The sequence below is a fragment of the Coregonus clupeaformis genome, unplaced genomic scaffold, assembly GCF_020615455.1.
Source record: "Coregonus clupeaformis isolate EN_2021a unplaced genomic scaffold, ASM2061545v1 scaf4362, whole genome shotgun sequence".
Classification (NCBI taxonomy): domain Eukaryota; kingdom Metazoa; phylum Chordata; class Actinopteri; order Salmoniformes; family Salmonidae; genus Coregonus; species Coregonus clupeaformis.
Genome location: NW_025537816.1, coordinates 15,001 through 25,883, shown reverse-complemented (window position 1 = coordinate 25,883; position 10,883 = coordinate 15,001). Strand labels below are relative to the sequence as shown.

Sequence of the window (10,883 nt, the reverse complement as noted above, 5' to 3'; positions counted from 1 at the left end):
TGTAGTTCTAATGTGTTTAGGATGTGGTGCAGGTAGAGGGGTTAGGTGTAGTTCAATGTGTTTAGATGTGGCAGGTAGAGGGAGGGGTTAGGGGTGTGGTTCTAATGTGTTTAGATGTGGCAGGTAGAGGGGTTTAGGGTGTAGTTTATGTGTTTAGATGGGCAGGTAGAGGGGGGGTTAGGGTGAAGTCTACTGTGTTTAGATGTGGCAGGTAAGAGGGAGGGGTTAGGGGTGTATTCTAATGTGTTTAGATGTGGCAGGTAGAGAGAGGGGTTAGGGTGTAGTTCTAATGTGTTTAGATGTGGCAGGTGGAGGAGTGGTTAGGGGTGTAGTTCTAATGTGTTTAGATGTGGCAGGTAGAGGGGTTAGGGTGTAGTTCTAATGTGTTTAGATGTGGCAGGTAGAGGGGGTTAGGGTGTAGTTCTAATGTGTTTAGATGGGTGAGCAGGTGGAGGGGTTAGGGTTAGTTCTAATGTGTTTAGATGTGGCAGGGAGAGGGTTAGGGGTGTGAGTTCTAATGTGTTTAGATGGGGAGGTGGAGGGGTTAGGATGTAGTTCTAATGTGTTTAGATGTGGTAGGTAGAGGGGTTAGGTGTAGTTCTAATGTGTTTAGATGTGGCAGGTAGAGGAGGGGGTTAGGGGTGTAGTTCTAATGTGTTTAGATGTGGCAGGTAGAGGGCGTTAGGTGTAGTTCTACTGTGTTTAGATGTGGCCGGTGGAGGGGTTAGGGTGTGGTTCTAATGTGTTTAGATGTGGCAGGTAGAGGGAGGTTAGGGGTGTAGTTAATGTGTTTAGATGTGGCAGGTAGAGGGAGGGGGTTAGGGTGTAGTCTAATGTGTCTAGATGTGGCAGGTAGAGGGGTTAGGGTGTAGTTCTAATGTGTGTTAGATGTGGCCGGAGGAGGGGTTAGGGTGTAGTTCTAATGTGTTTAGATGGGGTAGAGGGTTAGGTGTAGTTCTAATGTGTTTAGATGTGGCAGGTAGAGGGAGGTTAGGTGTATTCTAATGTGTTTAGATGTGGCAGGTAGAGGGAGGGGTTAGGGTGTAGTTCTAATGTGTTTAGGGATGTGGTAGGTGGAGGGGTTAGGGTGTGAAGTTCTAATGTGTTTAGATGGGGCAGGTAGAGGGGATAGGGTGTAGAATTCTAATGTGTTTAGATAAGTGGCAGGTAGAGGGGGTTAGGGTGTAGTTCTAATGTGTTTAGATGTGGCAGGTGGAGGAAGTTAGGTGTAAGTTTAATGTGTTTAGGATGTGGTATGGTAGAGGGGTTAGGGTGTAGTTCTAATGTGTTTAGATGTGGCAGGTGGGAGGGGTTTAGGGTGTAGTTCTAATGTTTAGTGTGGCAGAGAGGGTTAGGTGGTGTAGTTTAATGTGTTTAGATGTGGCAGGAGGGGAGGGGTTAGGGTGTAGTTCTTAATGTGTTTAATGTGGCAGGTAAGAGGGGTTAGGGGTGTAGTCTAATGTGTTTAGATGTGGCAGGCAGAGGTTAGGGTGTGGGTATTTAGATGTGGCGGGTAGAGGTAGAGAAGGCGTTAGTGTAGTTTATGTGTTTAGATGTGGCAGGGAGAGAGGGGGTTAGGGGTGTAGTTCTAATGTGTTTAGATGTGGCAGGTAGAGGGGTTAGGGTGTAGGGGTTAGGGTGTAGGGGTTAGGGGTGTAGGGGTTAGAGGCTAGGAAGCAGGGGTTAGTGTAGGGGTTTGTAGGGGTGTAGGGGTGAATAGAGGCTAGTGGTAGGGATTAGAGTGTAGTTCTAAATGTAAATGTAAATATGTTTATGAGTAGTTGAAGACCCTAGGGTGGCAACAACACAAATTATAAGTGATTTCAATGGGGCTTTCTCCATTCTGATTGTTTTAAATTGTTCAATCCAACTTCAACCCCCCAAAAAATTCAAAGCATTTTCATCCATTTCTGTATATTCCTGTCCTTTTTGTTCTCATGTCCCCCACTGTGACACGCAGGGCAGGCATGACCTTTAGTTGCTCATGTCCCACTGTGCACACGCAGGCGTGGCATAGAGTTATCATGTCCCCACTGTGCACGCGCAGGGCGGCATGACCTTTAGTTATCATGTCCCCACTGCGCTCACGAGAAGCACAATAGACTTGTTAATAGTTATCATGTCCCCACTGTGGAACAGCCATGGGCTGCATGACCTTTAGTTATCATGTCCCCACTGTGAAACGCAGGGCGGTATGACCTTTAGTTATCATGTCCCCACTGTGCCAGACGAGGGCGGCATGACCTTTAGTTATCATGTCCCCACTGTAATACGCAGGGCGGCATGACCTTTGTAGTTCTGCATGCCCCCACTGCACAGCCTCGCAGGGCGTGCATGACCTTAGTTCCTCATGTCCCCACTGACAAACGCAGGGCGGCATGACCTTTAGTTATCATGTCCCCACTGGTGCCACGCAGGGCGGCATGACCTTTAGTTATCATGTCCCCACTGTGACCACGCCGAGGCGGCATGTCCAGTTATCATGTCCCCACTGTGTCCACGCAGGCGGCATGTCCTTTAGTTATCATGTCCCCACTGTGCCACGTAGGGCAGGGCGGCATGACCTTTAGTTATCATGTCCCCACTGTGCCAAGGGAACATGATTTAGTTATCATGTCCCCACTGTAGACACGAGGGCGGCATGACCTAGTTATCATGTCCCCACTGTGCACACGTAAGGACACTCAGTCAATCATTTCTACCATTTCACTGAGTTACACTTCATGAAGCTCATCAGTCAATCATTTCTACCATTTCACCGAAGTTACACTTCATAGAAGGACATCGGTCAATTGAAATAAATTCATTAGGCCCTAATCTATGGATTTCACACTGACTGGGCAGGATGCAGCCATTGGTGGGCCTGGGAGGGTATAGACCTATCCAATGGGGAGCCAGGCCCAGCCAATCAGAATGAGTTTTCCAATGTCTGCTGCTTGACCTTGTTCTTATGAACCGCCGTCTTTGAAATTTTAAGGATGGAAGCAACCCTGACGCTCACTGTATCCCTCTGCCAGTAAAGCCAGAATTGAACCCTTCTTTTCCTCACTCAAAACTTTCCTTTTCAACTCTTTTGGCATGGTCAATAGTTATGTTTTGATTAATATTCCTTTTGAGGTACTATTAGCACGGGTTCTAGCATTTATTTGCATATTTCCGTTAGGGTATGCCTTCTCTGTGAACTGACTCCTTCTAAACAATTACAAAAAAAAAAACTTTGGCAAAGAGTATCTACAAATGCAGTCCACTCTGTTTGTTACAGATTGTAGTTTTGGAAACAGAAAACTGTATGGAGATTTTGCAGAATGTCATCCAAAACAAGTCAGACATTGAAATACCTTTATAGAAGGTAAAGTAAAAACCCAAAACGGTCTGTGTATCAAAACCTCTATATAGTCAAATACACTGGTCCATGTATCAAAACCTGTATATAGTCAAATACACTGGTCCATGTATCAAAACCTCTATATAGTCAAATACACTGGTCCATGTATCAAAACCTCTATATAGTCAAATACACTGGTCCATGTATCAAAACCTGTATATAGTCAAATACACTGGTCCATGTATCAAAACCTCTATATAGTCAAATACACTGGTCCATGTATCAAAACCTCTATATAGTCAAATACACTGGTCCATGTATCAGAAACCTCTATATAGTCAAATACACTGGTCCATGTATCAAAACCTCTATATAGTCAAATACACTGGTCCATGTATCAAAACCTCTATATAGTCAAATACACTGGTCCATGTATCAAAACCTCTATATAGTCAAATACACTGGTCCATGTATCAAAACCTGTATATAGTCAAATACACTGGTCCATGTATCAAAACCTGTATATAGTCAAATACACTGGTCCATGTATCAAAACCTCTATATAGTCAAATACACTGGTCCATGTATCAAAACCTCTATATAGTCAAATACACTGGTCCATGTATCAAAACCTGTATATAGTCAAATACACTGGTCCATGTATCAAAACCTCTATATAGTCAAATACACTGGTCCATGTATCAAAACCTGTATATAGTCAAATACAGTATACCGTTCTACCCTAGGGTGTAGTTCTAATGTGTTTAGATGTGTCAGGTAGAGGGGTTAGGGTGTAGTTCTAATGTGTTTAGATGTGGCAGGTAGAGGGGTTAGGGGTGTAGTTCTAATGTGTTTAGATGTGGCAGGTGGAGGGGGTTAGGGTGTAGTTCTAATGTGTTTAGATGTGGCAGGTAGAGGGGTTAGGGTGTAGTTCTAATGTGTTTAGATGTGGCAGGTAGAGGGGGGGGGTTAGGGTGTAGTTCTAATGTGTTTAGATGTGGCCGGTGGAGGGGTTAGGGTGTAGTTCTAATGTGTTTAGATGTGGCAGGTAGAGGGGTTAGGGTGTAGTTCTAATGTGTTTAGATGGGGCAGGTAGAGGGGTTAGGGTGTAGTTCTAATGTGTTTAGATGTGGCAGGTAGAGGGGTTAGGGTGTAGTTCTAATGTGTTTAGATGTGGCAGGTAGAGGGGTTAGGGTGTAGTTCTAATGTGTTTAGATGTGGCAGGTGGAGGGGTTAGGGTGTAGTTCTAATGTGTTTAGATGGGGCAGGTAGAGGGGTTAGGGTGTAGTTCTAATGTGTTTAGATGTGGCAGGTAGAGGGGTTAGGGTGTAGTTCTAATGTGTTTAGATGTGTCAGGTATAGGGGTTAGGGTGTAGTTCTAATGTGTTTAGATGTGGCAGGTGGAGGGGTTAGGGTGTAGTTCTAATGTGTTTAGATGTGGCAGGTATAGGGGTTAGGGTGTAGTTCTAATGTGTTTAGATGTGGCAGGTATAGGGGTTAGGGTGTAGTTCTAATGTGTTTAGATGTGGCAGGTGGAGGGGTTAGGGTGTAGTTCTAATGTGTTTAGATGGTAGAGGGGTTAGGGTGTAGTTCTAATGTGTTTAGATGTGGCAGGTAGAGGGGTTAGGGTGTAGTTCTAATGTGTTTAGATGTGGCAGGTAGAGGGGTTAGGGTGTAGTTTTAATGTGTTTAGATGTGGCAGGTAGAGGGGTTAGGGTGTAGTTCTAATGTGTGTTTAGATGTGGCAGGTAGAGGGGTTAGGGTGTAGTTCTAATGTGTTTAGATGTGGCAGGTAGAGGGGTTAGGGTGTAGTTCTAATGTGTTTAGATGTGGCAGGTGGAGGGGTTAGGGTGTAGTTCTAATGTGTTTAGATGTGGCAGGTAGAGGGGTTAGGGTGTAGTTCTAATGTGTTTAGATGTGGCAGGTAGAGGGTTAGGGTGTAGTTCTAATGTGTTTAGATGTGTCAGGTGGAGGGGTTAGGGTGTAGTTCTAATGTGTTTAGATGTGTCAGGTAGAGGTTAGGGTGTAGTTCTAATGTGTTTAGATGTGGCAGGTAGAGGGGTTAGGGTGTAGTTCTAATGTGTTTAGATGTGTCAGGTGGAGGGGGTTAGGGTGTAGTTCTAATGTGTTTAGATGTGGCAGGTGGAGGGGTTAGGGTGTAGTTCTAATGTGTTTAGATGTGGCAGGTAGAGGAGGGGTTAGGGTGTAGTTCTAATGTGTTTAGATGTGGCAGGTAGAGGGAGGGGTTAGGGTGTAGTTCTAATGTGTTTAGATGTGGCAGGTAGAGGGAGGTTAGGGTGTAGTTCTAATGTGTTTAGATGTGCCAGGTAGAGGGGTTAGGGTGTAGTTCTAATGTGTTTAGATGTGGCAGGTAGAGGGAGGGGTTAGGGTGTAGTTCTAATGTGTTTAGATGTGCCAGGTAGAGGGGTTAGGGTGTAGTTCTAATGTGTTTAGATGTGGCAGGTAGAGGGGTTAGGGTGTAGTTCTAATGTGTTTAGATGTGGCAGGTAGAGGGGTTAGGGTGTAGTTCTAATGTGTTTAGATGTGGCAGGTAGAGGGGTTAGGGTGTAGTTCTAATGTGTTTAGATGTGGCAGGTAGAGGGAGGGGTTAGGGTGTAGTTCTAATGTGTTTAGATGTGGCAGGTAGAGGGGTTAGGGTGTAGTTCTAATGTGTTTAGATGGTAGAGGGGTTAGGGTGTAGTTCTAATGTGTTTAGATGTGGCAGGTAGAGGGGTTAGGGTGTAGTTCTAATGTGTTTAGATGTGGCAGGTAGAGGGGTTAGGGTGTAGTTCTAATGTGTTTAGATGTAGCAGGTAGAGGGAGGGGTTAGGGTGTAGTTCTAATGTGTTTAGATGGTAGAGGGGTTAGGGTGTAGTTCTAATGTGTTTAGATGTGGCAGGTAGAGGGGTTAGGGTGTAGTTCTAATGTGTTTAGATGTGGCAGGTAGAGGGGTTAGGGTGTAGTTCTAATGTGTTGTCTCTCAACAGAGGTCGAAGATAGCGCTGTTTGACAAGATGTGGCAGTACATGAAGTCAGCGGAGCCGTCCCCGTTTGTGAAGAAGACAGCGGAGGGGGTGCTGAGAGTCAGGAAGTCCAAGGGGAAGTACGCGTACCTTCTGGAGTCCACCATGAACGAGTACATCGAGCAGAGGAAACCCTGCGACACCATGAAGGTGGGAGGGAACCTGGACTCTAAAGGATACGGCATCGCCACGCCTAAAGGATCCCCATTAAGGTGGGTGAGATAGTATAACAATATGTCCCCTAATGTTGTTATAGTATCTTACCTACCCTGATGACCTGATACACAGTGGTCTGTATACAGGCTAGTATAGTATAGTATAGTATAACAATATGTCCCCTAATGTTGTTATAGTATCTTACCTACCCTGAGGACCTGATACACAGTGGTCTGTATACAGGCTAGTATAGTATAGTATAGTATAGTATAGTATAGTATAACAATATGTCCCCTAATGTTGTTATAGTATCTTACCTACCCTGATGACCTGATACACAGTGGTCTGTATACAGGCTAGTATAGTATAGTATAATATAGTATAGTATAGTATAGTATAGTATAGTATAACAATATGTCCCCTAATGTTGTTATAGTATCTTACCTACCCTGATGACCTGATACACAGTGGTCTGTATACAGGCTAGTATAGTATAGTATAGTATAGTATAATATAGTATAGTATAGTATAGTATAACAATATGTCCCCTAATGTTGTTATAGTATCTTACCTACCCTGATGACCTGATACACAGTGGTCTGTATACAGGCTAGTATAGTATAGTATAGTATAGTATAGTATAGTATAACAATATGTCCCTAATGTTGTTATAGTATCTTACCTACCCTGATGACCTGATACACAGTGGTCTGTATACAGGCTAGTATAGTATAGTATAACAATATGTCCCCTAATGTTGTTATAGTATCTTACCTACCCTGATGACCTGATACACAGTGGTCTGTATACAGGCTAGTTTAGTATAGTAATAATATAGTATAGTATAGTATAGTATAGTATAACAATATGTCCCCTAATGTTGTTATAGTATCTTACCTACCCTGATGACCTGATACACAGTGGTCTGTATACAGGCTAGTATAGTATAGTATAGTATAGTATAGTATAGTATAGTATAGTATAGTATAGTATAGTATAGTATAACAATATGTCCCCTAATGTTGTTATAGTATCTTACCTACCCTGATGACCTGATACACAGTGGTCTGTATACAGGCTAGTTTAGTATAGTATAATATAGTATAGTATAGTATAGTATAGTATAGTATAACAATATGTCCCCTAATGTTGTTATAGTATCTTACCTACCCTGATGACCTGATACACAGTGGTCTGTATACAGGCTAGTACAGTATAGTATAGTATAGTATAGTATAGTATAGTATAGTATAGTATAACAATATGTCCCCTAATGTTGTTATAGTATCTTACCTACCCTGATGACCTGATACACAGTGGTCTGTATACAGGCTAGTATAGTATAGTATAGTATAGTATAGTATAGTATAGTATAGTATAACAATATGTCCCCTAATGTTGTTATAGTATCGTACCTACCCTACCTAGTATAGTATAGTATAGTATAGTATAGTATAGTATAGTATAACAATATGTCCCTAATGCTGTTATAGTATCTTACATGACCTGATACACAGTGGTTTATATTAGTATAGTGTAGTATAATATAGTACAGTATAGAAATCCCCATCCACAACTCTGATCACCTGTAAGCCTAGGGAAGACTACACTACCCATAGTCCTTAGTGGCTGTCCACACTACACTACCCATAGTCCTTAGTGGCTGGCCACAATAAACCCCTGCAGTACCTAGGGATGGGCTTCAGACCAATAGTTTTCTTGCTTCTTCCTGATTGGCTGAAGAGAATGTTTTCGATGTTGCCTGGGTTGACACTGTGGGTCATATTATTATGATTATTATTATATACACCTGTTTATCACTGGATCATATTATGATTATTATGATTTTTATTATGATTATTATTATATGACTTGTTTATTACCGGATCATATTATAATTATTATTATTATATGGACCTGTTTATTACCAGATCATATTATTATTATTATTATATAGACCTGTTTATTACTGGCTATAGCCCAGGCATGTATATTATATTACCGTATTATGATAGCCCTCTGTCCACTAGCCTTTAGCCACCTGTCCAATAACAGAGCCTGATACATTATGCTAAGCTAATTGCTAATGCTGATTTACAGGATTACACTAATCCTGGTGCTAATGCTAACGGTTGTAGTAATATTAAGGTTAAGGCTAATTGCTAACAGTAATGGTAATATCTAAGGTTAAGGCTAACTGCTAAGGACCAGCTCGGGGAACAGACCTGTCACATCATCCTGTCTCACCAGTGTGTTTTATCTATCGTTGTAGAAATGCAGTGAACCTGGCCGTGTTAAAACTGAATGAGCAGGGCCTGTTGGACAAACTGAAAAATAAATGGTGGTACGACAAGGGAGAGTGTGGCAGCGGAGGAGGAGAAAGCAAGGTTAGCCCCGCCCCCAGCCGCCAGCAGGCCTCAGACTGGTAACTAAGGCCAGGGAGTAAGCAGCACACACAAGCAGCACACACACCTCACCCCTGGGATTCTGGAGGTAATGACCTCCTTCAATGGATCAGGGTCCCTCACCCCTGGGATTCTGGAGGTAATGACCTCCTTCAATGGATCAGGGTCCCTCACCCCTGGGATTCTGGAGGCAATGACCTCCTTCAATGGATCAGGGTCATTGATTGATTGATTGATTTTATTTGGCAGTTAAAAAAGAATATATACACAGACCATAGAGCTATGTGAAGTAGAGGCTGTGCTCTGTGTCTGTGCTGCTTACTCAGGGTGATGCGTTGGTGCCTATCTGTCTGGTTGAGCTCTATGTTCAGCCAGGACACGTAGCGCAACAAGGCCTATCGCCAACTCAATTAGACAACACACAGGAAGCTACATAAGGCTTAATAACAGCTGTTCTAGGGAGGCAGGAAGCTACATAAGGCTACATAACAGCTGTATGTCATGAAATAATAACATAACATAACATAGCTAATGTTATTTATGTTATTCCCCGTGCCGTGTGAAGAGTGCCAGTAAACCTAGCGGTGTTGAAACTCAGTGAACAAGGAGTCTTAGACAAGCTAAAGAACAAGTGGTGGTACGATAAAGGTGAATGTGGAACCAAGGACTCTGGAAGTAAGGTCAGTCACAGTGGGACACACACACACTGTACACACACTGTCTGTGTCAGTCCGGCTAGTATGTGGTGCCGTTTATAAAGATAGATTTATCAGGTCACATCTAAAATGTCCTCATAAATCAGATGTCCTTATAAATCAGATGTCCTTATAAATCAGATGTCCTTATAAATCAGATTGTAAAACATTTAGATGGTACAACTTTACAAACGACACCCCATAGGCTAGCAGGGTAAATAAAGGTGTGGTTTGAGTTGATGAGACTGCATCGCTGTTCACATGTATTACTGTTTAACACAGAACACACCACATTACTACACACTGTCTACACAACATTTCCCTTCATAGGATGCCCGGAGGCAAAGTCAGTAATATCCGTAGGGTGATTGGTTGAGCCATCTTGGTCACTCCGGGCCCTTAACAAAACACTAAACATGGCAGACCATTTCTCTTCTCCTAACCCTAACCCTAACCCTTAACAGACCATTTCTCTTCTCCTAACCCTAACCCTAACCCTTAACAGACCATTTCTCTTCTCCTACCCCTAACCCTAACCCTTGACAGACCATTTCTCTTCTCCTAACCCTAACCCTAACCCTTAACAGACCATTTCTCTTCTCCTAACCCTAACCCTAACCCTTAACAGACCATTTCTCTTCTCCTACCCCTAACCCTAACCCTTAACAGACCATTTCTCTTCTCCTACCCCTAACCCTAACCCTTGACAGACCATTTCTCTTCTCCTAACCCTAACCCTAACCCTTAACAGACCATTTCTCTTCTCCTACCCCTAACCCTAACCCTTAACAGACCATTTCTCTTCTCCTAACCCTAACCCTTAACAGACCATTTCTCTGGAATCAGTAGGAACCTCCAACTGCAATGGCAGTTATCTTCAAATGAAAAGACGGATCTAAGATTCCCCCACAGTAACATTGCCACCCAGCTGGGCTTGCTAGCTAGCTACAGGGTTATCTTAAAATGAAAAGACCAATCTAAGATTCCCCCACAGTAACATTGCCACCCAGCTGGGCTTGCTAGCTAGCTACAGGGTTATCTTAAAATGAAAAGACGAATCTAAGATTCCCCACAGTAACATTGCCACCCAGCTGGGCTTGCTAGCTAGCTACAGGGTTTGAGTCATCTCAGCCCTTTTTCTTATGAAAGCTCATAAGTGCTCATAGATGCTAATGGTTTGGACATTTTCTACCATTCCGTTTTTTATTCAGGAGCCAGCGGGTGAGATATGATTCCACCATGGCCAACAGCAACTGGCTACGAGTTAGTTGTCAGCCAA

At 43.0% G+C, this 10,883-nt stretch overlaps 1 protein-coding gene across 1 annotated transcript in view; it reads left to right on the top strand.

The window, feature by feature from the left end:
• Positions 1–6,317: 6,317 nt before the first annotated feature.
• Positions 6,318–10,883, top strand: part of LOC121559650 (glutamate receptor 2-like) — an 8,015-nt gene continuing 3,449 nt past the window's right edge. The window contains exons 1-2 of the mRNA XM_045220571.1: positions 6,318–6,560; positions 8,777–8,891. Coding sequence (XP_045076506.1) covers positions 6,340–6,560; positions 8,777–8,891 — 336 coding nt within the window. The 5' untranslated portion in view covers positions 6,318–6,339. The remainder of the gene's footprint in view (positions 6,561–8,776; positions 8,892–10,883) is intronic.